Source organism: Caretta caretta, chromosome 6 (genome assembly GCF_965140235.1).
Source record: "Caretta caretta isolate rCarCar2 chromosome 6, rCarCar1.hap1, whole genome shotgun sequence".
NCBI lineage: Eukaryota > Metazoa > Chordata > Testudines > Cheloniidae > Caretta > Caretta caretta.
The window spans coordinates 48,247,980-48,274,511 of NC_134211.1; the positions used below are offsets into that span (position 1 = coordinate 48,247,980).

The following is a 26,532-nucleotide window of genomic DNA, read 5'->3' on the forward strand; positions in this document are numbered from 1 at the left end:
GGAGGCGCTTGCCAGTACAGGGTGGGCCGGGGCTGGCTCTGACCTCCCCCAGCCCCAACCCTTCTGGGGGCCAGAGCCGGCCCCAGCCCAGCCCTGTACCAGTAAGTCCCTAGACTGACTTTAACCCCAGAGCAAAAACAACATATGTAGCCTGTCTGAAAATTGTTTAACTACTATGGTTACAACTAATGCCTAAACTCACTATAAAGGAGAATGATTAGGGAAAAGAAAATTTTGTGTAGTGTTGCTTGGCCCTGTTCAACAGCTACTGAGGTGGATACATTTTGGTAGTGTGTGAAGATTGTATGTCAGTTTGTGGACTTGATCCTGCAAAATCCTCCAAAGGGATCCACAGGGGTGGAGCCTTATTTCCTCAGTCCTGCTGAAGTCAACAGAACTCTACACAGGCTTAACATTTCACTCATGCAAATCCTTCTCACTTCATCGTGACTAACATACATGTAGACTAACTTCATGTATAAGTATTAAAATAATAACTTGCATTTCTACAACTCCTTTCATCCCAAAGGATTTCACAACACTTTACAAATTTGGCCCAAATCTTGCAGGGAGTTCCATACAGGCTGACCCCTGCACCCTCTTGGGGCCTCATTGGTTTGAAGATTGAGAGGGCACAAGGCTTCACTTCCACAGAGCTCACTTTAAGGTCAGTGCTCAAATCTGTAAAGTGCTTTGGAATCCTTTTGAGATGAACGGAGCAATAGGAATACCAGTTTTTTTTTATTTTTTTTAAATTAATGGATTTTATTAGTGCAAGGGCCTCATCTACACTATTCGACTAATACGACTAAAATAAGTCTAATAAGACTAAACACTAATACGAGTTTTGATTGACTTCAGTGCAAGCTGGATCAGGCTCTAAGAGAACATCATTGCATTTCTCTTCATTCTACTATTTTGGGCCCAAATCCTGCAAATACTTACACAGGTGGTTAACTTTAGTCCAATTAAAATTAATAAATCAAAAATGAGCAATAATGACTGGATCCAAAGCAATAAGCAGTTATAGCTTGATAACACAACTGTTTATTTCTGTCTTCTTTCATGTTCATTTTGGTTTACTTCTGCTACTAACACACTTTGCAATGTCTCCCAAACATTTGAGCATTTTGTTAGTTACTCAAGAACCATGGCACATTGGAGCTGTTTCTGAAATCCTACCTCTAGCCACTTCTCGTTTTATTATTATTCTCAGTTATCATTACTGTCACATGCTTGTGCATGCATCTGGCCCTTCCAAAATGTAAATTTTAATTAAATGAAGAATATGCATGTGACAAAGTAAATAAGAAATGGATCATTCTTCACATCCACTGTACAATCTTACCTCCCTAATTTATAATTGTTTGAATTTTTAAATTGTTTTTTTCAAACTTCATGTTTTCAAAAGCTATTTGATTAAAATTTTTAAAATTTCCTTGCTGATAGTCTAGTACATATTACTGAATTTTGGTGGATGCTTACTTTGAGTTAAATCAAAACTATTTATTTTAAAAATCTTCCCAGTTTGGAGATACTTTTGTGATTTATAATTGAGAGGGGTAAGTAATAAGACCTCAGTCCTGAACTGAGAATCACACAAGCAAACCCCTAGGCAGAGGGCCCTTTATGTTCAGCAGGGCTGCACTTGGGACTGCCTATACAGTTCTCATTGCAGGAATGGGGACTACCGTTTTGAAAATTTCGCAGGATTTTTAGCCATGCATGATTTCCTATCAAATAAAGGCTATAAGCTCATCCAATGCCTTTGAAACTTTAGCCACAAATTTCTTTGTTCAATTTTGGGGGAAAAATTGGAAAAGAACATCTTTCATGCATATTAAGAGATCACCAGAAACCTGGGCTTTTTTTTTTTGCTCTAGCTAAATCAAATCAAATATGATATTGTTGTTTTCCCTTGGCTTATACGACATGCATCCAGCTCAAAAATGCAATTCTTTAGTGGACCTGATTTTGACTTTATTTATACTAGTGTATATATCAGGAGCAACTCCAGAAAAATCAATGGAGTTACATCAGTGCAGAGCTGACATAAATGAAAGGTGAATAAGACCCTAGTTTCTGGAAATCTTGAATTCTATAGCCAAAGGGCTGACCTACATTTGAATGCACTTATCTTTATAAATGGACACTACCATTAATTATTTCTGTCCTCTTGTCTGTAGGTTACCCTCAGGCTTCTTCTCTCTTATTCCTTCTCCCTAAAGTGTGATCTTTCTTCTACCTACTTCAAGATACATCTTGTATAGCAAGGGCAGAGTCTAAGTCACATCTATCTATTAACAAAAGAATAATCAGTGCTGTTGGCAAACCTATTCTCTCTACCCATTCAATTCAGCAGGCTATGACTTTGAAATGTGAACAAAACACATTTTCCTGATAAGTCAAAGTCATCTATACAAGACAAGGGGTAAATCAGGTACTTTAAGCTCAATTCAGAGGGGAAAAAGCTATGCATGCAATCTTTGATTTCCCAATGGATCTTTTATGTAAGAGGGTGGCTTTGAGGCACAAAAAGAAAAATCTCAATACAACTGAACCACAGTGAACTATGTGGGCAGCAATTGAATTTAAGGCATAGATACCATTATATACTGCCATGAAAAAACAGCCCTTTTTGTCTGTTCAGATTCTGATTGCATGCTCTATATTATAGCTGACGGGTTGGGTTAAAACCTTACCTCTGGACTCTTATACTGAAACAGGTGTCTGTTCTCATTGGACAGCTGAACCCAATGACCTTATTGTGTAAAACTAGGTAGGACTATAAGAGGAAGAGGGTGGTAGGAGTTGTTCTTTTGCTGAGCTTGATAAACACTGAGACCTAATTTACCATGTGACCAAGAAAAGAAGGCTTTTTCCTCTTCCTATTTCCCAACTTCTCTTGTTTCAACTTGATTATATGATTGTCTTGTGGTGAAACAGCTGAACAAGACATTTAACATGTGGGATTCATTGTGCTGATTACTTTATTTTCACTGACATAGAGAATGGCTCTATGTGGACATGGCTAAAAGTATAACAACATCTTATTATTCATTGAGATACACCCAACTACCAAGCCAGCTTGCTGATCTTGTGCAAAGAGAGGTGTAAAACTCCTTTGATTATAGGGAACTAAGGTGCCAAGGCTTTCTTCTCTTCATGCAATGCTTATTCTATACGCTCTGGTTAAGTTTTTGGTATTTTTCTTGATATATTAGAGAGTGAATAGGAACACTAAGTAATCTGTAAAATATACTCTTTGTAAAAACATGAAAATAACTAGGAGTTGCGTTGTTTTTATATCCAATATACATTATAGGTATTGTGTACAGACTATAATATTACTTCATACAAAGGTTTCTAATTTTGGTCTTGATCCTGAAATCTGCTGCCCAGGAGCAGACACTTATGCCTATGTGGAGTCCAACTTAGCTCAATGTAGTACAGCATGAGGGGCAGGGCTTCATGTGCATAGGTCTGATTGCAGGATCAGGGCCTAGGGTATTTCTACAGTGCACCTCTAACTGTTGTATTTAAGAGCTGCTGATACAAAAAGCATAGAATATATGCTTCCCTCTACTCAATGTGTGAAAGAGAAGCAAATGGGATACCAATGGCAGATACAACTCAAAAAATATCAGGAGAAAGGAGTCAATTCTACATACTCCTCCTTTCCTAGAAGCCTCTGCACCCGTAAGTATCTGTGGAGCTAGGGATCTGTGGGACAGGGAGAATGATGGAACTGGGGTCATCTGGAATTGAGGGGAAGCTGATAAACAAAGTAGACAAAATGCTCCCTTCCAACATCAATAGACTGCTAGAGAGAGTTAATGTTGCAAGAAGCAGAATTAATTCTCTTCTGCAGCTCTAGCCTTTTCCAACAGGGAAGGTAGTATGAAGCCACAGAGGAGGAATCAGAGCAGTGTGGCTGACAAGGTGGAGCAGGGAAACCTTCTTGCAACATTTATTAATAAAATAAAAAATTGGAAATAGAAAAATAAATCAGAAGCTAGAAATTGATAAGGAAAGCAAAGGGACGTAAGGAGAAATCTATGGCCTACAGCATTAAGGACAATAAGGAGTTTAAGTATATTAGGAGCAAAAAGAATCCCAACAATGGTATTGGGACACTATTAGAAGGGAATGGTAGAATTAAAAATATTAAAGCAGAAAAGGCAGAAGTGTTCAGTAAATATTTCTGTTCCATATCTGGGGGAAAAAACAGATGATGAAGTTCTCTCCATTCAACTAACATCTCAAGAGAATGTGTGCAGCAACTAAAGTTAGACATGTTTAAATGAGATGGTTTGGATAACTTGCACCCAAGAGTTTTAAAAAGCTGCTGAGGAGATCGCTGGACCATTAATGCTGATGTATAATAAGTCTTTGAACACTGTGGAAGTTCCAGTAGACTGGAAGAAAGACAATGTTGTGCCAATATTTAAAAAGGATGACCTGGATAATTATAGATCTGTCAGTCCAAGGTTGATCCCGGGCAAGAAAATGGAGTGGCTGATATAGGACTCAATTAAAAAAGAATTAAAGGAGGGTAATACAATTAATGCCTATCAAGATGGGTTTATGGAAAATAAATGCTGGGAAACTAACTTAGTATTTTTTGATGCAATTACAAAGTTGGTTGATAAAGGAAATAGTGTTGATTATATTTGGATTTCTGTAAGATGTTGGAGTTGGAACTGCAAAACATTTTGATTAAAAAATTAGAATAATTAAGCTGCGACATATTAAAAGTTGGATAACTAATAGGTCTCAAAGTGTAACTGTAAATGGGAAATCATCATCGAGCAGGTGTCTCTCAGGGATCAGTTCTTGGCCCGATGGTGTTAAACATTTTAATCTGATGTTTTCTTCCACATCATTGATAATCACTGATATTGTTTGCTGATGCCCCAAAAATTGAAGGAATGGTAAATAATGAAGAGGACACATCACTGATACTGGATCACTTGGTAAGCTGGGTGCAAGCAAACAATGTGTTTTAGTATGGCTAAATGTAAATATATACACCTCGGAACAAAGACTTTAGGCCAGACTTACATGATGGGGGACTCTATCCTGGGAAGCAGTTACTCTGAAAAAGATTTTGGGGTTGTGATAGCTGATCAGCTGAACATGAGCTCCCAGTGCAATGCTGTAGCAGAGGCGAATGCAATCCTTGGATGTGTAAACAGGGGACTCTCAAGTAGGAGTAATGAGTATTTTACCTCTGTATCTGGCACTAGGGTAACCACTGATGGAATGCTGTGTCTGGTTCGAGTCTCCACAATTCAAGAAGGATGTTGATAAATTGGAGAGGGTTCAGAGAACAGCCAGGACAATGATTAAAGGATTAGAAAACATTCCTCACTGTGATAGACTCAAGAAGCAAAAGAAGGTGACGGTCTATTGGGAACAAGTATTTAATAATGTGCTCTTCAGTTTAGCAGAGAAAGGTGTAACAGGATCAGATGGCTGGAAGTGGAAGCTAGACAAATTTAGACAGGAAATAAGGTAGGGGTGTGTGTGTATATATATATATATAAAAATTTGTTTTTTTTAAAGAGAGAGGGTAATTAACCATTGGAACAGGGGTTTTGATAGATTCTCCATCACTGGCAATTTTAAAATCAAGATGTGTTTATAAAAGATTTTAGAATTATTTGGGGGAACTTCTATGGCCTATGTGATACTAGGTCAGACTAGATGATCACATTGATTCCCTACTGGCCTTGTAATCTATGGACCACTTCTTGTAGATGCTTGGACTCCAAGGAGGGTAGGAGGAATGAAATAGTTAACAATGTTGACATTTAAATGATCAGCATCTTCAGGTTTGTCTACCCAGCAACTAGACACCTTTGGCTGGCCTGTGCCAGCCAATGTGGGCTCATGGGGGTTGGGCTGTTTCATGGCGGTGTAGACTTCTGGGCTCAGCCAGGAGCCTGAACTCTGGGACCCGCCCACCTTGTACGGTCCTACACTGATCCTGAACCAGGAAGTCTACACAGCAATGTAACAGCCCCACAGCCTGAGGCCTGCAAGCCTAAGTCAGCTGGCCTGGTCCACCACTGCAGGTGTCTAGTTGCTCTGGAGATATACCCTTTGAACCTCAGTCACATGAATTGGGCACGTCATGCCCAATTGAACTATCGTTTGAGGCAGTCTGCAGTCACCTAGAGAACTCTGTTCAGGTTTCTGAGGTTTTCTTCACAACTGTAATAGCTAGAGCCTTTGGGGCTTGTCTACACTAGAGAGTTGTCCCACTATAACTGTTTTGGTATAGTCAAAGCAGTACACCTCCCACCCCCCATGTACATGCACTAATGTAGGTATAAAGGTGCTTTATACCAGTATAGCTATTCCCATATAGGGAAGGGAATAAGTGTGATAAGTCACCTTTATATAACAAGGCAATACTTCATCCACACTAGGGATTTTATTGATTGATTAAAAATTACCCCCTTAACTGATATAGTGATATTGGTACAATTTTAAGTGTAGGATGATCCTTATTATTTTAAATAAAAGCTAACAGTCTGGAGAACAAGGAGTAGCTGGGGGATTGGATTGCTGACATGGGTTTCGGCAGCCAGGCCTATGTCCAGCAGTGAGCAGTACAGCGGACAGCAAGCGGGCAGCCTCAGGGCAGTGGCTCTAATGCCTAGCAGAGGGGCTCTCAAACTGGGGGTTGCGAGGTGTTAGCCTCCACCTTAAACCCCGTGTTGCCTCCAGCATTTGTAATCTAAAATATATTAAGTGTTTTTAATTTATAAAGGGGGGGTTGCACTCAGAGGCTTGCTATGTGAAAGGGGTCACCAGTACAAGTTTGAGAACCGGCCACGCACCGTGGGTGGAGGGAAGAAATCAGCGTTTGTCCCTGTATTGCATGAACAGGCGACCTTTCCACACGCACAACACACACCTCAGTGTTGTTCACCTCACTGCCCAGCCCGTCCCGTGGTGACTATGCCGCCTCCACCCTGAGCCCTCCCTACCACTGACTCTCTGGCTGAACAACCCTGGTCCCGCCCCAGCCGCGCAGGGCAGCAGCGCGGTTTGTGCACACAACAGAGGCACGTCACTACTGAGCGCTCTAGGCCGGGCCGGGCTCCGCTAGGTGGGGGAGGACGAGGAGAGTCTCGAACCGGCAGCCTCCCAGCGTGGCGCAGACCCGCAAAGGGGACAGCCGCTCCGTGAGCCCCTGGCGCCGCGCGGTGCATTGTGGGACCCGCACTGATTTGGGCCCGAGCCGCGGAGGGCGCCGGGAAGAGTGGCGGCGGCGGCTGAGGGAACGCGAGGCAGCGGCGGCGCTGGTACTAGTTGCGGCGGGTGCGGGGCCCGGCCGGCCGCTGTGAGGGTAGCCTGCCCACCCCAGCCGCCGCCGGGACACGGAGCGGCACCTACCCGGCCTCGGCCAGTCCCGCAGCGGCCACCGTGGAGGTGGCGGCGGACGGAGCCGGACCGGACCGGACCAGGAGAGATCCCAGCGCCGGGACAACCTCTGCCCCAGGGAGCCGGGAGAGAGAACAGCCCCCGGCGGCCGGGCCCCCTCTGCAACTTCAGCTCCCACCTCCGGGACCTGGGAAGCCCCAGCCCGCCTCCTCGCTAAGGCTCTTGGGAGCCGAGACTACTCCAGCCGCTCAGGGGAGCGAGGCCTCCGGGAAAGGGGCCTTTCCCCAGGCCGGCGCTCCCCTGGGGCCTCCGGCAGGGGAAAAGCCGCCTATCTGCTCCCTAATCCACCCTCGCAGCTCCTGAGGGGTTGGGGCCTCTGGGGAGAGGAGAACAACCCCTACACCGCAGGGACCTCGGCGCCAAACCATCGATCTCTTCCCCCAGTTAGTCTTTGGGCCCTGGGACGCGCCTTCCCCACCTGTGCCCCCCCGCCTCTGGGATACCCTTTTGTTTAGTTTTTAGAGCGGACTGATTACTGGGCTGGATCAGGACATCTCAGCGCCGGAGCCTCTTCTGAAGAGTCATTGGTGTGAGGGTAAGTGGAGGGAACAATAACCGAAAGTACAAATACCCCAACAGCCCCACCCCACTTTCAAAACAGCATCCAGCAGCACCCACCACTGGGATTATAAATGTGTGAGAGAAGACCCAGGAAACCGAGGGAAGGAAAGGATCCTACCGTTACTAACAGAGGGGGGAAAAGAGAGAGCTTTTCCAAATTCCCCACAAGAAAAGCCGTTCCCTCTTTTCTTTCTATTTTTACTCTTTTGAATAATGCCATTGAGACCTTAGAGGGATTTCTGAACCATGCACTGCTGAAGCTTGTTGCACCAGCAGGATAGAAGTGGCTTTGCCTTTGCACATGCTTCCCCCACCCGGGCTGTTGCAGGAACTGTGGGCCATCAGTAGAGAGAAGGGAAGCTGAGACTGGTTTCTTTGCACCCATTCTTTTTTGCCTTGGGGACTTCACTGGCCGGTTGAAACCGTTGCTGCTCCTACTGGACCTATACTTTGCTCAGCAAGTTTATTTATCCTGTTGTGTGTGGGGTTGTTTAGTAAATGGACATTGTACCCAAGGTGGATGGCTGCTCTACAGTCTGAAAGGTGTCTTGGGATCACACAAAGCTGCTAAAAGAACAGGAAAGATCTGGTGTTGCTAGAATTTTGGGGGCTGTTTTCAAGCCATTTTGTTTCTTCGAACAAGGTAAATAAATTAGTGGTGTTTAAAATAAAGGCCTCTGATGGTTTGACATGATATATATATTTTTTTAAATAGTGAGACAGTATCTCTGAAATGCATTGTAAAATCTTTCTTCCCAAGAATGAGATCTTCAAATTAATTCTGAAATGTAAAGTTTATTCGTCAGATTTAGAGACAAATAAACTTTTACTGATGTAGATATTCAGATGAAGTATGAAGTCTGTTTTCATTATATAGTAGTTGAAAGCATGGGGGGAAGTGTGCGATGTTTCAACCCCTATAAGAAAATTGATTGCTTCACTGCTTGTATGTGTTTGCAGATGGATTTTTATTCTTGTAAGCTTGTGAAGAAGGTTAAGGCACGCTCTGTCCCAAGAATTCCTGAGGTCTTAGTGGCTCAGTGCTAATGCTGAATAACAATGACAGGTTTCAGAGGAACAGCCATGTTAGTCTGTATTCGCAAAAAGAAAAGGAGTACTTGTGGCACCTTAGAGACTAACCAATTTATTTGAGCATGGGCTTTCGTGAGCTACAGCTCACTTCATCAGATGTTTACCGTGGAAACTGCAGCAGACTTTATATACACACAGAGAATATGAAACAATACCTCCTCCCACCCCACTGTCCTGCTGGTAATAGCTTATCTAAAGTGATCAACAGGTGGGCCATTTCCAGCACAAATCCAGGTTCTCTCACCCTCCACCCCCCACACAAATTCACTCTCCTGCAGCAGGAGAGTGAATTTGTGTGGGGGGTGGAGGGTGAGAAAACCTGGATTTGTGCTGGAAATGGCCCACCTGTTGATCACTTTAGATAAGCTATTACCAGCAGGACAGTGGGGTGGGAGGAGGTATTGTTTCATATTCTCTGTGTGTATATAAAGTCTGCTGCAGTTTCCACGGTAAACATCTGATGAAGTGAGCTGTAGCTCACGAAAGCCCATGCTCAAATAAATTGGTTAGTCTCTAAGGTGCCACAAGTACTCCTGAATAACAATGCTTTCTTGTTTCCATTGCATTTAAATTTGAGGAACAGAAATTTCTCCAAGTTCTGTTTCGAAATCATGATGGCTGAGCATTCAAAACGGGCTGTAGGGTTCTACTTAAATTGATGATTTTCCAAGTTTAAGCTCCTCTTGTAAGGCGTTGTTAGTTTTATTAAGCATGATAGCACAAAAATACTCTCATATTTTTATTAAATTTCTGTGCCTCAGTCTGTTTTTCTTTACAGGCAACTTTTACTATTGGTATCTACAGTGATAACCTATAATGTACTGCAGGCACGTGTTGAAGCCTTGTTGGTTTTGTTTTAGTACTATTACCTGAGAGGTTTAATGTCCTTTCACATCCTTAATTTGGTTTTAATTTCCCCTGCGCTAATCTGTCTGATTTTCCAATTGCTGTATCCCGATACAGAAATGTGCTACTGCTAATTTTCTTGCAGCAAACTGCTACAGTAGAGATTGTATGGCCAGTATAACAAGATCGAAGTACTGGCTCTGTCATGAATTAATCCAGTTGTCTTGATGTCAGAATAGAGTTTCACGAGTTTGGGGGAACCATGTTTTGCTCTTTCCAAATAGCTGAGCAGTACAGTAGATAATTGATTGGTTTAACTGTATCATTTTTTGTTGGCCGTGTGTGGCTTCAGTACTTTTTGAAGGTACTAGCTACAGTTTAAAAAGAAAAAAACATAAATCTCTTAGAAAATGAGGTCACAAGTAGTACTATAGAAATATAGTTTTGCAGGAAAATCACTAATATTTGTCAAAACTGAGTCTTCAATGAATTGGCTCATTGTACATGGCATCTCTGTAATATTACATGACATAGTGGTAAACACCTAAGTTATGTCAGCCTCTAGTGTTGGTATCACTGGGGAAGCTAAATTGATGATGTATTGTGGATGCTAACTCTTCTTGGATAGGCAGGGTCATTGTGCATTTTGGTTTACCGACATTTTGTTTGGACTTGTACTCTGCACTTTTCGGTTACTATTAATAACTTTACATTGAATCTTTTATTTCAAGATGATGTGTGAGGTGATGCCAACCATCAGCGAGGCAGAGATTCCCTCAGGGGGAAATGGAGGCCATAGTTCAGGCTCTCCTTTACAGTCGGATGCTGATTCCCATTTTGAGCAGTTAATGGTATCCATGTTGGAGGAAAGGGATCGACTTCTGGACACACTAAGAGAGACTCAAGAAACACTAGTATTGACCCAGGGCAAGCTACATGAAGTCAGTCATGAAAGAGATTCCTTGCAGAGACAGCTCAATACTGCACTTCCACAGGTATGGATGCTTTGAATGGCGGATATCTTTTAACAATCTTAGTGTTCGTTTTATTTTTTTATTTCATTCACACATATTGTAAAGTATAAAATATTCCAGAGAGCACATATGGGTTGGTTGGTGAACGGAAAGTAGGCCTTTCTGGTGGCTTTTATTTAAGACCTAGGAAATTCTGTATGTATCTTTTAAACTACGTCTAACAAAAACTTTGAAAGGTTAGGTCTGATACTGTTAATGCACACTGTGGTGCCATGGCGGAGCAGAAGTCTCAGAACTCTGCAGAATTGACTTAGCTCAGTAATTACATTATGGGGTTGGGTTTGTTTTTTTGTCTTCCACTGAAGTATTAGCTGTTCGCCTCTGTAGGGGAGGCAAATTACCAAAGAATATGTATCATGTGTTGTGATATATAGGCATTGTAGTGTGTGGTCAGGAATGACGAGCAGTGTTTATGCACCTTACTGCTGCTTTTTTTTTTTTTTTTTTTTTTTTGGGAACCCTGCTGCTTGGCTTTAGCTGCAACCCTGCAATAACCAGTGCCAGCAGCAGTTCTGGCTCCTGGGGGGGCACAGGGCTCCGCGTGCTGATCACCGGCTCTGCACTTCCATTGGCCGGGAACCGGGCAATGGGAGCTGGGGGATGTGGTGCCTGCGGGCAAGAGCCACACAGAGCTGCTTGCATGCCTCCGCCTAGGAGCTGGACCTGCTTCTGGCTGCTTCTGGGGTGCAGCACGGTCCGCGGTGCCAGGACAGCCGCTGACCGGGAGCCGCCCGAGGTAAGCCCGTGCCCCAGTCCTCTGCCCCAGCCCTGATTCCCATCTCCCTCCCCCCCCCAACCCAGAGCCCCTTCCTGAAACCCAAACCCCTCATCCCCAGTCCCACCCCAGAACCCGCACCCGGAGCCCCTCCCGGACCCTGAAACTGAAACCCTCATTCCCAGCCCCACCCCACAACCCTCATCTCTGCACCCCAACCCTCTGCCCCAGCTCTGAGCCCCTCCCACTCTCCAAACCCCTCCTCCCCATTTTCTGCATCAACCATTTTCTTCAACTGGCTTGCCAGAAAAAAAAGTTTGAAAACCAGTGCCCTAGTGAACCTATTATTATTTATTTTTATTTTTTCAGTAGTCCGTATGCATACTTCCCCTTTCCATATGTTCAGGTAATATTTAGGGTTGTTATACAGTAGAATGAACTGGTGTTTGTTTATGAACATTCCAGAGCTGTGTTTGTGTGAAAAAGAGATTCAAGATTGCTTGAGTAACTGTATTTGTAGCAGTAATGTATTTTGTTGATGTACTCTGGTTTACTAATCAAGGAACTGAATCTGTGATTGGGTCTGCATAGGTTCAGGGAGTCCACTTGTGCAGGTTCAATTGTAGGATCACAGTTCAGTCACTATTTGTCTACTTATATATGGTACTGTTGCGAAATTCATAAAATTGTCTTGTAGTTTGTGCTCTGAACACAGTATTTTTTAAAAAAACACAAACAAATCCTACTTCTCAGACACATACCAGGGATAGCTAATATTCTTCTAGTACAGTAGTCCCATCAGTTACCAAAAGGCCTGTGTTAGCTAATGGAATGCTGTGACAAATATATAGGCTACTAAAATAAAGGAAGAAATATAAAAATGGTGGTTCAGTGCTTTTTTTAACTAAGTTTGGATGTGTTACCTATAGAATTCACTCTAACTGAAGTAGATTGACTGATACGTAGTCTTGGTCTACTTCACTCTCTGTTGCCCAGAGCAATGCTTCCTTCATAGGAGAACTAAGCTGCCTTTCCTCTTAACTTAACTGTAGACTATAACCATCAAATGTATTCTGAACTATTGGGTGCACTTAATGTATGAACAGTGTACGGAAGCTTTTGTAACTTTGCCAACACTACTGGTGGCTCAGGTCAGTGCTATATTAGACTTTAAGTTACATGAACACAAATATTTGCCACAAATAAAAGGGAAAAAAATAACTGGCATGCATAGCAACTTGTGCACAGGTGACAATCGCAGCATATGTTTTTTACACAAATTCTAGATGTTACTAAAACAAACTTCATGCTAAACAATATAGAAACAGATATTTCTGGATATCAGCTCTATTATTAAAAGGTGTGCTAACACATCCTATTTTTTGACTCGCCGTCTTGCATGGTATAAAAACAATAGTGTTATGGCTTGGAATCATTTATCTTCTGTATTCATGGTAGTCTTGTTCAAAATTTCTTTATTTCGAAAAATCAAGTTTATGTAAGTCAGGAATAAGAACTGCATTGTGCGTATACATCTTTGAGCTTCTAGTGGAATGCAGAGCCTGAATGAGGAGAAAAGCTGCTTATGGTTTTGTTTTGGTACTAAGTTTTATTATGGTAACAGTATGTAGTATTTTATTTTAATTAAGACCTTGATCCACAATCTTTGCTGTACCATTTTGATTTCCACATTTTAGCACTTTTGGGGGTGTAAATATTGATTGTGAATGTTTGCAAATTATATTCAAGTGAGAGTTCAGGTGCAGTTGTGGTCGTAAAAATATTCAGGTAACTATATAAACATCTCTCTCAAACCATATAGTGGACATAAATAATCCATTTTTGGTTTAATCACATTCATTGGGAGAACATGAACAGATATGTCAAATGAGATTCTTACAAAACAATGCTGAACATTTAATCTGAAGACAAACTTTTTAAGACCATAATTTACAGTGATTACTTATGGTGCAATGGCCAGGAATCAGTTGTCTCATCTTTATAATTATTGACATTTTTAGCAACAGTTGATTTTCTTTGTGTTGTCAAGGAGCATCCTGGATTTAAATAATGTAGAGTTTTATAGATTAGAAACAACATCTTTAATTGCAGTCAGGTATGATGAACACAAATATAATGTACTCTCTGTGGGAAGTACTATTAGTTAAGTGACATGTTTTGCAGCAGCTGAAGTTTCCTAAGGATCTTTGGATATAGCCCTATGTAGAGTTTGTGAAAACAGTCCAGTTTTGAGGTGGCCCAGGCTGTACCTACTGCTGTAGTAAGGTCTGCATTTGATAGCATACCTTATGGCTATCAAATTTAAAAACAAAAGCTTTTGGTCACAGCTGCAAGTTAGTTATCCAGAAGCAGCAGGAATCTCATAAGACTTTCCGTTTTGTGCAAATGTTTTCATAGAACCTTGAGCTTGTTGGAGGTTCTAGCAGGGGAGCGCAGCTACCGTAAACCCTTGACCGAAGAACTGTACTCCTCTATCTGGGAGGTCATCCACCGAGCGTGTGCCAAAACAGGCAAACTCTCTAAATCAAGGTGGTAAAAATAAACTGCTGATTGTTCCAATTTCTTCCCTCCGTCAGCTAAACCTCATTGAAGCCGCAGTCTCTTAGGCACTGGGTAGATTTGTTTACAGCTTCATTGATTGGGTTGAAGGACATGTGGGAATCAGAATACTGTCTGCATATTGAGAATCACTACTGTTCATAGTGCCTCACTAATTTTCCTAATGGTTCCCAGCTTTCCACGTAGAGCATAAGGGGTGATGCAATGTAGCCGTGCAGGACCATGTGTCAGTGTTCTTGGGGGCCGATGAGCAGTTTCAGAACTACCTTCTGGTAGTCTCTGAGTAGACTTTGAGCTACTCCAGGCTCTGCTTGAGAATGTTCAGGACATCTGTATGTTACTTTAGTCTGTAGCATTTGGTTTGACTGCTCAGTTACCCTAATTTAAATACATTTGTGAAAATCCTAAAGGGTTTATTTTAGTGGTTGCTTTCCTATTAAAAAACGAAATCCATCTGTAACCAATGGATGAGCAGATGTTAATTGATCGTATATGACTGATGGTATTGTGCCCTTATTAATTTTCAAATTGATTTATCATTCTTATTTAAACAGACCTGTTAGTTAAATTTGATTTTAAAGTGTTGAGCATTTTATGTTTGTGAATTAACTTCAATGTTATCCTGATGAGTTAAATCCTCAAATACAGATACATTTTTAAAAATAACCTGAAATTGTCCTCAGGCTTTGTTTTTCAAGTAATGTGTTAGGCAGTTTGTAAGTGGGAAATTTTGGAGATAAACTAAATATTTGGATTGCTATCTAGTGAGAAGCTTTTAGAAGAGGCTTAGTTTAGATGCAGCTTTGAAAGGTGAGTAAGCCTTCCTTTTTATTTATTATTTCTTCTGAGGTGTTATGTAGAGGTTCCAGTTGGGATAAGGGCCCCAGTATGCTAGATCCTGTACAAATGCATAGGAAGATAGCATGCTACCTCACTTAGCCTGCAGGCTAAAATGAGTGTTGTAGGGGAGAGGGCTATGATTAAAGTATGCAGAGTCTTTTGATACATATTTTTGTGCATATTTATAAATAAATGTACTTCACATGCACCCAGTTTCTCCTCAGTTTAATTAGTTGTAATTACTTGTAAATATCATGGAATAACTGAGTTCTGCAGAGGGATTTGAATGAAGAGAGGCTAGTGGCTTAATGGATAAGTCATACAGAGTGTTCAGTACCTGCACTGAATTAATATTTACATATTGGCACTGTGCTCAGGACTATATAGACAATTCCTGACTGAATAGGAAGGATTTAATTATTTTACTCCATTCTGAATTAGCTCACTTCACTTTTAATATAATGTTGTGCTGGGAATGGTTGTCTGTTTTAAGTTTAAATGATCCATCGTTAAACACGGAAGTTTAATTTTCACCTGATTTTGAATGAAAACTTTTTCATTAAAAAATATTTATTTGGGGTGGAGCATTGACCCATCTTTTCCAGTACAATAGAATTTTAAAAGAGAATTAAATGTATCCCACTGAAGAATGCTGAATGGAATTAATTCTTTCCCCTTTCTTTCTTTGAAAAATGTTTTTCCACAGAAAGGCAAGTATTAGAGCCATAGTACAAGTCATTGTCATGTGTTTGCAGGTTCAAGGTAAAAAAAAAAAAGTACTAATTACTCATGTTAAGATGAATCAGTTTTCCAAGTTTATTTTATTTTTATTTTGTAAGCAGAGATTGATACCATTGCTGAAGCTTCAAAACAGTGACATGCATGCATTGGTATTTTTTTGCTTATGGTTTTTTTGGAATAAGGGATATTTACTAAAAATTTAAATATTGGAATACGAGGAAACGAAATGTCTTAAATACAACTTTGAGGTAGTAAAAATACTTTCTAGAACAGCTTTCTTTTGGACCACTTGGCTACATAAGTAAACTTGCATGTAGAAACATGAACAACTTTGATTTATTGACTTGATTTTCAATATAAAAGTAAATAAAAAATGTTCAAACAAAAATGTGAATTTTTGTAGTTCTAGCAGTCTTAAGATCCACAGAACTCTGACTTGGCTTCCACAGCCCTGATAGTTTTTAAAGGAGAGAGAAATGTTTCACTCGTATCATGGGATTCAGTCTTTAAAAATTTCAAGTTATGTTTGTGCGTGTGCTTTTTTGTATTTTTTTTAATTGTGTTTGTAAGGTAGCTGGCAGTCTTTTAGAAAACTATTTTCAACAAAGGTATTTTTGTGTAAAAGTTTGCAACTGTTTGAAAGGTTTTAAGTGAACAGACTTATTTTCTGTACTTTGTCCTGTCAGGCTTTTTTTACAGGTTGGATAAAAATCAGTTATTTTTTAAAAAATCTGATTTTTTTAACTTAACATATTTTAAATTTAAATTAGTTTTATTTTTTAATTAAAAATAATATAAGTAAGGCATAAACTTATAATCTGTTAAACATTTACATTAAATACAACAATAATATTAAGTAGTGCATATTTTCTGCCAAGTTTTAAAGAAAAACTGCTGTGGAACCCATGGGCCAAGAGTTGTGGAAGTGCTAACCAGCTTTTGACAGCAGTAGCCTTCTCTGCAGGTACAGAGAGAATATTTTCTTCATTTCAGTTTATTCAACTGGTTCAGTTCAAAGGTAGTTCATTCAAAGTTGAGAAACCAATTGAGAGTTAAAACAAGCTTTTCTGCTCTCTCTGTCTTCCAAGGTATGGACAAAAACTAAGTGTGAGGGAATGAGAGCCCACTAGTTTTAAAACCTTGAAAGATATGGTGATCAGAAACAGTCTATTCACTATCTACTAAATACTTCTTTTGTTTAATAAATGTTAGTTTTAAATGCAAAACATGTTGTGATTTTTGACAAACACATTTTAAGGTAGTTTTAAAATTTAAATGCTGTATTTGTGCACGTTTAAGTGGACTTGCATTGTATCTGTATTGAGCATGATACAAATTACAATTCAAATTATCTAGTAAAAAAGAAATACATTATTCACCGTTGTCTAATATTACAAAAAAGTAAAAAATAAGAATGAATAATATATATAATTGCTTAATAGATACAGTGTAATCTCTTGGTTAGCAAAAAGCAGAAAACTTAGTGTAAAGGCTATATTTAGGTGCAAATCAACACATTTTAATTGTTACCAACCAGTGAGAATCAGCCTTTCTTTAGGAAAGTAACTAAAAGTTACAAATGCAAAATACAATTAAAATCAATTATTTAAATCAGTGTTTCATTCTCTTATTTAAATCATGATTAAAATTGGTGATTTAAGTCAATCCACCCTGCATTTTTTACCTGGTAAAAGCCAGTAAACTGAAAATGTTGATTTTTAACTAAGGCCATGCATATACGTACAGTGCTGCAGTGGTGCAGCTGTACTGATACAGCTGCAGCGCATCTGGTGAAGACGCTGTATGCCAAAGGGAGAGAGCTCTCCCGTCGGCATAAAAAAGCCCCCTCTGTGAGCGAGATTATCCCGCTGACATAGCGCTATGCACATGAGCACTTATGTTGGTGTAACTTACTTTGCTTGCGGGGGTGATTTATTCACACCCCTGAGCGACATAAGTTATGCTCACATGGGCTATAATGTAGACCAGTAGTTTTCAACCTTTTTGTGGGGGCCCAGTTGAAGAAAATGGTTGATATCGGCAACCCAACAGAATGGGGGATGAGGGGTTTGGGGTCTGGGAGGGACTCAGGGCTGGGGCAGAGGGTTGGGGTGCAGGGGTGAGGGCTGCAGGGTGGGGCTGGGAATGAGGGGTTCAGGGTGTGGGAGGGGGCTCTGGTCTGGGGAAGGGGGTTGGGGTACAGGAGGGGGTCAGGGCTCTGGGGTGGGGCCGGGGATGAGGGGTTTGGGGTGCAGGAAGGGGTTTAAGGGGGGACTCAGGGTTGGGGCATGGACTTACCTTGGGCAGCTCCTGGTCAGCGGCACAGTTGGGGTGCAGAGGCAGGCTCCTGCCTGTCCTGGCACCACGGACCGTGCTGCGCCCTAGCAGCAGGTCCGGCTCCTAGGCGGAGGCGTGCAAGTGGGTCGCACAACTCGCACCTGCAGGCACTGCACCCCCTATTCCCATTGGCTGATTCCCAGGGCGGGGGCAGTGTGCGGAGCCCCAGGGCCCCCCCCGCCTAGAAGCAGGACCCGCTGCTGGCCGCTTCCGGGCGCAGTGTCATGTCGGAGCAGGTAGGCACTAACCTGCCTTAGCTGGGCAGCACCGCTGACAGGACTTTTAACGTCCTGGTCAGTGGTGCTGACCGGAGCGACCCAGTGCCTGACATGCTGCAACCCAGTCCTGACCCGAGGTTTGAAAAATGCTGGTGTGGACAAAGCGTAAGTTTACAGAGAGTACTCCTGTATAGCATTGCAGTCTTAATCAGAAAATATTATGTTTTGGGGTGTGTGGAGATCACAGGTGTTAGTTTTTTTAAAAATGAAAAATTCATAAATGCAACATAAAGGTTTTGCAGTTATAAGTTGTCAGGAAGTGCAAATATTAATGTTCTTTCAGCAATGTTAATTTTGCTATGTTATGCATCCTGAATGTGTTCGGGTGGACTGATTTAAATTACCTTGATTTAAATCACCAAGTGGAAAGCCTCAATTTAAATCTATTTTAAATCTACTTTTCCATTTGTACTCCAGTTATTTTCTAAAGAAGGTGCATTCTCATTAAAACATGTTGATTTGAACAGAGCCGTTACCCTAGATTTGTGCATTCCTTTGCTACCTTGGAGTGTACACTACATATACACATTTATTCAAGCAATTATGTAGCTTAATATTTTCAGATTTTTATTAATTTTACCTTTTTTGTCAAAGTGGTGAATGATATCTCACTTATTAGATCATTTACTTTTTGCTCATGATTTGTGTGAACTTGTATTAGGATGGTAATTAGAATTTAATTAAACACACAGAACAGCATATAAAATTTATTTTTATTAAACCAAACAATCTTAAATGTATAAACTTCTCTTCTCAAAGCACGTTTCATATTTCCAGTCAATGATTTAGTAAAGGAACGGGGGATTACCTGGGGTGAGTGAAGTAAACTGGTTGTGATAGTTCCCGCTATTTTGTCATGATGTTCTTCACAAATTATCATCCAAATAGGTCATTTCAAATAGCTCAAAACAGTCAACCACTGAATTCCATCATTTAGCTTGGGGAAGAATTAGTTGGGATCCTCCTGCTCTCTTCAGTGACTCTCAGAATCATTGAAATGCAAGACTAGAAGGGACCTCGATAGGTCATCTAGTTCAGTCCCCTGCATTGAGGCAGGACTAAGGATTTATCTACACTTGAAATGTCACAACAGGGGTAGTCAAATTTATTTTTTGTCAAGGTCCAAATTTCTTGGTCAAAGTGTATTCAAGGTCCAGCCCCCCCCCCGGCCAGCTTCCCAATCACCTGCCAGCTCCCCGCCTGCCCTGTCCAGAGAGTAAGGTGATCTTATTTCCCTAAATTGAAAATGTGACGCATGAGGCTGACCTGAGCCACCTGGCGTGGGTGCTTCCCCTCCTGTCCCCAAACTTTCCTTCGTGCCCCCAGATAAGCCAAATAGCAAATATGGGGCAGCGGGAGGGAGAGGAATGGGTGTGTGCTGGGATCTGGGCAGCAGAGTAGGGTGTGACTGTTGGAGTACTTTTGAGCTCAGAGACTGGAGGTGAAGCCATTGGACTATGATCCAGCTACCCTTTGGGCTCTGGGATAGCAGAGGGGCAGGAAGGAGGCTCTGGGTAGTGGGAGGGACCAAGGAGACTCCAGAAAGCAGCCCTGGGGAGATGAGGGGAGGCCAGGATGTGGCAGAAGCTGGTGACTGGAGGTGGACTGGGAAGGGAAAGAGGCTGGTTGGGAGGTGGGAGAGGAGCCTGGAGAGGGCTCTGGGGATTGGCCCTGAAGGGGAGGGGGCTCTGGGGACCGCCCGGGGTAGTGGGCTCCGGGGCTGCTCGGGAGTGGGGGCCACAAGACCGGAGGGGGGTGTGCTCAGGAGACAGGTTTGGACGGGAGGCTCTGGGGACTGCATGGAGCGCAAGCATGGTTCAACATGGATTCAGCCCGTGTGCAGAAGTGGCCTGTAGTTGTAGCTAGTCGGGGTGGAGGCACAAATAAAAGATTCTGGGGGGTCACATTCCTCCTCCCCCAATTTTTTTGGATGTCCAGAAGCGAGGAAGCAGCACTCCCGCTGGCAGTGGCACTCTCCATGAGTTTGCTGAGAGGGAGGAAGCAGCAGGGTGACTGACTGAGCTCCTCCTCCCCCAGTTACATGGGGCTGCTTTGCCTTCTCTGTTGCTGGAGTCCCACGCATTGCCTCTCACCTGTAGATGGTCTGCAGAGCAGTCAGCACCCTACTCCGGCAGCAGGGAAGGGGAAAGGGTCCCATGTAGGAAGCGGGGAGGAGTTCAACTAACTGCCATGCTGCTTCCTCAGTCCCTGTGCTATACAGGCACACTGAGAGCTCTGCTGCCAGGAGGAGTGCTGCCTCTTTGCTTCTGGGCATACCCTCCAGAGCCATCCAGAGCAATTTTTGGGTTGGGGGGAAACATCACCCGGCATGGCCTGCACCTGTGGTCCATTGAAAAGCGTCTGGCAGTCCGTATTTGTACAGCAGTGCATCTATGCATCATAGCTGCAGCACTTCAGTGTGGACACTACCTATGCTGACATTAGGGTTCTCCGGACACCATAGGTAATGCATCTCCCTGAGAGGAAGAAGCTGTTCAAGGTAAAATATAAAACAGATTTATTAACTACAGAAAGATAGATTTTAGGTAATTCTAAGTAGCAGGCGTAGAGATCAAAGTTGCTTACATAAGACCTAAAAATAAAATTGTAGTGTAAATTCTATAGACTAAGCAAGATTTGAATCAAGCAGTTTTTCACCCTAAAAGATATTACTGGCAGCTCACAGTTCTTAATACACAGGCTGTATTCCCATTCAGGCTGGGACCAATCTTCCCCACTTCAAAGTTTTTGTATTCCAGATGTTGAGATCGGGGAGGAGAGAGGCCAAGTGATGATGTCACTGTCCCTCTTTTATACTTTCTTCCAGGGGCTAGAAAGATTCTGGGTTCCCCTTAATGGGCCATGGTTGGTCCTGATGTAAGTGTGTCTTAGTAGATGCTCCTTTGCCCCTGAAAGGCTGGCTGTGGACGCACACACACCCACTCCCAAAACATCATAACTTCAGATACAATGGTAACACACACAATTCAACAGGTATTAATGTTCAACAAATCAAGACTTCTTAAATGATATCTCACAAGGCATATTTTGCACAAAACACATAGTCATATCACAGTGGTGAACATGGGGCTTCCTGGGTGCTATTCTGAGGTACCAAAGTATCACAGAACTTTTTCATTTCCATGTTCTAATTTTTGTAGACTGTTTTTCACTGTAACTGTTTTAGTGCTTGATGTAGTTATTTTTGTATATCTAAGTTCTAAAAGCTGCTTTGGGCTGTTATGGATTCTTATTTTTAGGAAAATTATTTTATGTGGTGATAACTGAGTCTTAGGCTTGTAAGTCTGGAGTTATATTTTTGCAGGTTTGCAATCAAAGGTGATTTTAAAAAAATCCACAGAAAATGCTGTGAAGACTACAAAGTTTTCATTTACATTCAGTTTTTCTCTTGGTGTTGTCTCACATGTTTATAGTTGCATACATTTGGCAGGCAAGTGTAACTAGAGATTTTTTTGTTCCCTTAGAGCAGTTTGTGCTAGCCTTCAAAATGTATTTTATGGGTGGGGTTCAACAATACCATCCTCTGAAACTTGAGCCTTTTTGTTCTATACTCCTCATACAATTAGTTTTTGCTTCCAAAGTAGGATGTGAAAATTCTAAGACTTAAATCACCATTTAGTTGTGCAATATCAATATGTCTCCATGGTCTAAGTAGGCTGTAGAAATCGGGAAAATACTTAGTACTGCTTGGTATAATTTGAGGAGGTCAAATGTTTAGACAGCTGCACCCATTTTTCTTGTCTCATAGTTTAAAAGCTCATAAGGTAATAATTTGTAATTAACAATAATAAAGAACATTAATTACTATTGGAATTTCTGATCATGGTGGTAAAGGTGATTGATTCACTTGCAGAAGAGTGGTGGTCACACTTTCAGAATGAGCTCTTTGGAGAAGGCTTCTAAACTCAAAGCCCTGATTGTCATTTACACTAACGCCTTGTCTGTATATAGAGATTTTTTATTCAGTATAATCCAGGCGTTCTCAACTGGGGGTCGGGACCCCTTAAGGGGTTGACAGGTTATTACATGGGGAGTTGTGAGCTGTCAGCCTCCACCCCAAACCCTGCTTTGCCTCCAACATTTATAATTGTGTTAAATATATAAAAAAAATGTTTTTAATTTATAAGGGAGGGTCGCACTCAGAGGCTTGCTATATGAAAGGGGTCACTAGTACAAAAGTTTGGGAACCACTGGTATAATCTAAGATATGAATTTACATCAGTATAGTTATAACTATGGTTGACTTCAAAACTAAACATTTTTTTAGCTTGTATAATAGATATTAAATTCTTAACTATGTTTTAAAGTAAGTATTAGTAATTTTGGGAGGAGAGGAATGCACTGGGGAAATTTTTGACATCTTTTTCTTAAATTACTTTATTAGATAACTGTACCAAAATGTCATGTGCATATCTGTTATGAAGATGTTATCTTCATGTTTAGAACTGTGGCATATAACAAATGAGAAATCAAATTACAGGCTTAAGATTGCTAAGATTCTTTTATATTAACCAGGTTGGTTTAAAGCGTATTTTTCAAAATTACTTCTAACAGATTCTTGAACTTCCCAATGTATGTTTCAGTTCCCATAGCTATTAACCCTAGGGTACACTTACATTGTAGATCAACAAAATGAGAGATTTTACTTTACTTTGCACAGAGTGAATGCCAAGTTCTTAACTGGCAAATAAACTTGGATAACTAATATTACTTCCTGTATATAATATAGCATAAACATAAAATAAAAAATTTAAGCACCCATAACTTTAGTTCTCTCTCAAATGTTGGTAGACTTGTTACAGGTATCTGTCCTTATTGAGCACTACCTGCTTGAGCAAGTTTGGAATTATAAAACCACGCTGTTCGTCACTTGGCAAAAAAATTATATATGAGAGCACTGAGGGCGGGGGGAAATTCTTGTTGACGCTTGCCTAACGTGTGGCTTGGTTAACCTCCAACAGATGTTCCCAAAACACTCCCCTTTAACACAGTTTGAAAAATTTACTTTATAACTGATAGCCCTAGCCCTAATTCTGCCAGCCAGAGGCAAAGATGAATGACTGTGTGGGTCAGGGCAGTGCCTCAGCTGCTTCTCACAGCTTTCACAAACAGGAACATCATTCCATTGAAACTATTGTGCAGAATGTGTTGTGACCAGCATCTGTTCTTGCAAGAATATTTAGATATCTAGATTTGGTGTCAGTAAAATCTAGGTATTAAATACCCATGTAGTGACTAATTGTCTTATAAACGTTGAATTGCAGACGCATCTTAACTGTATAGAAAGCCTAAAAATGTATTTAATACTAAAATGCCAGTTGGCAAGTATTCTACCATTATTTATTGATTTTGAATACAAAGTGTGCTTGGTAATTTACAAACAGAAACATACTTGTAAGTTCCGTTGGGCAAATTGCAATTCAGTAATGTTTGATTTCAGAGTATTTGATCTTTCAGTACGCTTTGCTTTTGGTCAGTCCTGTAATGTGAGGTCCCAGCAGAAAAGCTGAATCCTCATTAAATTTTCACAAATGTAAATATACTGTAACCAGAGCCAGGCTTAGAATTTTGGGGACAGGAACCATACATACCATCCACCCTTGCCCCTCCACACAGACAGGCTCTCTCTTTTTCTCTATTATATCCCAGCATGTGTGGGATCCTAGTGGATCTCAGCCAGTTTTTTGTGGGGGAGAGGGAAAGAGTGGGGGAACGTTCTTAAGAAAAGTCTCAAAGATGTAATTGAAATTTAGATGGGTTTGCCTCATACCTTGTCAAACTGGTGGCACAGGATTTTTCTTTTTTAATTAAACTAAAAGTGTATCCTTTGCCATAATGGTGGTGAGGGATGGGGAAAAAGTAGGTGTGGGAGTTTCTTCACTGACATGAGCTCCATAGATAGTTGTAGTTTTAGGCATCTCTGAGAAGTCATGCAGTATCAGCTGCCAATCAAAACATGACTGGGGGATGGCGAAGAAGATTCTGAATGTTCTTATTGTGAAATCCTGGAAAGATTCTTCAGTCCCGAAGAGAGTTAGACTTCAATAATTTAAGGTGGTAATAAGAAATGCGCCTGTGTTCATGAGAGGTTTAGACCAAATGCCACTGAAGAGTGAAATGCAGAGCATTATAAGACTTTATTCCTATATTAACTACAAATATTCTTAGTTTGTATTTAATCTGCTGTAGTTTTGAGGAAAATTCTGTATTGGCTAGGACACCCACTAATGCTGTTTACCAGGTCACAATAGCTGTGTGTAATTCAATTAGAAGTCATACACTGCAAAATCATGATTTATACTTTTTTCAGCAATTAAATTTAGTATTTGCTTTTAAAAACATTTTTCTTTTTGTTCAGATTCAACAGGATATGTGGTTCATAATAAGTCTTTATGTGTGTGCTGCAGGTACACTTTTAGTGGAAATATGCTGTCCAACCAAGAGCAGCTAAAGTAAAATACGTTTCATAATACAAGAAGTAACAGCAGCAGCCATATGATGGAGGGATGATCGCTATCACCTGTTCATGAATAAATATTCAGGTGTCACATGAAGTTGAGAAGAGTGCTCTTGTTTGTGATGATATTCTTGTTTGCTAGCTTTTGGCTGTAAGTTGCTTCCAGCATTTGAAAGTATTACTTTAAGAAGGCTGTTCAGTGAGGGAGAACAATCTGAATAAGCCATTTTCAATCGAGCTTCAAATTTTCATTTGTTCACAAAGGATTAATACTGTTAGGAAATATTTATGTTGTATCCAAATATTGGACATAGTTTAATCTTTGATATCTTTTTGGATAAATGAAGCTTCTGCTGTACTGTATTGTCCATTCAGATGAATATGAGGTCATTGACCCTTGAGTCTGTCATTCTAGAAGATTTGAATTTGATTTGTTTTATAGGTGTAAAATAATGTAAGTTGTAGTGACTTTAGTGTATGTGTAGCATAGTAACTTAAAAATATTCGCAAAAAGAAAAGGAGTACTTGTGGCACCTTAGAGACTAACCAATTTATTTGAGCATAAGCTTTCGTGAGCTACAGCTCACTTCATCGGATGCATTATGCTCAAATAAATTGGTTAGTCTCTAAGGTGCCACAAGTACTCCTTTTCTTTTTGCAAATACAGACTAACATGGCTACTACTCTGAAACTTAAAAATATTTGTGATTTAGTCGTGTTTGACATTAGAGGAAGTGTATAGAAACTATTTTCAGTCCTTCACAATGTTTGCTTAAAGACGGAGGCTTGCCTTCTAATAAAAGAGCAGGATGAAAATAAGCTTATATCCATCATATGAATGGATGTATCAGTAAAAGAAATTTTAAGTGTATTGGCAAGACAGCATATTCTGTGGGCTTTCCTAGTCACATGAGGAAAGGTCTAGTTCTTCTCCATCGATTTTTACTGCACATTAGAAGCAAGAGAGTTGAGTAATGTCTAGACATTACCCCCCACCTTCCTCCTAATTCCCCTTTAAAGTGTGGGGAGAGAGGAGGATTACAGTGAAGTGATTGTATTTATTCTATAGCTTCTTTAGACCTATACTCAAAATATTGTACTTAAATTGAGCATTACATAAAGATATACAAGAAGGAAAAACATGAATTTCTAGAAAAACAAACTGCATCTTATGTGTCTTTATTAAATGCCTAAAAACTTCATTAATGCAGAGTTAAGTTTGCCCAGTGATGACTCTCATGTCTTTCTTGAATGTAGAGAGTGGCTAAACAAAAATCTCTGAAAACCAGGAAATGAAGCATTAAGGTAATGTACACTTAAATCTTTGAAAACCAGGAAATAAAAAGTTAAGGCAAATGATGCCCCCACGGTGCAACTGCAGCACTGCCCCATTGAAACTTGCAACAGCTACTGCAAATTGTTTAGTAGGGCTAGTATGAAGCTAGCAAAGAAAGTGGTGGATTCTCCATCTCCTCAAGTCATGACTGGATGCCTTTCAGAGACTTTACTCAAACACAAGGTACTAGGCTCAGTACAGTAGTAAAATGGATGAATTTATCAGGCCTGTTATGT

General features: G+C 40.9%; 1 protein-coding gene across 15 annotated transcripts in view; it reads left to right on the top strand.

The window, feature by feature from the left end:
* The first annotated feature begins 7,132 nt into the window (after window positions 1–7,132).
* The window catches only part of PPFIA1 (PPFI scaffold protein A1), an 89,921-nt gene continuing 70,521 nt past the window's right edge, over window positions 7,133–26,532 (top strand). For 7 of the 15 annotated variants that reach the window (XM_048853308.2, XM_075129483.1, XM_048853309.2 and 4 more), the window contains exons 1-2: window positions 10,760–10,952; window positions 11,469–11,727. In XM_048853308.2, coding sequence (XP_048709265.1) covers window positions 10,894–10,952; window positions 11,469–11,727 — 318 coding nt within the window. In that variant the 5' untranslated portion in view covers window positions 10,760–10,893. Of the gene's footprint in view, window positions 8,663–10,688; window positions 10,953–11,468; window positions 11,728–26,532 lie in introns of those variants that run through there. The other 8 variants (XM_048853317.2, XM_048853323.2, XM_048853311.2 and 5 more) reach the window with 7 other exon arrangements.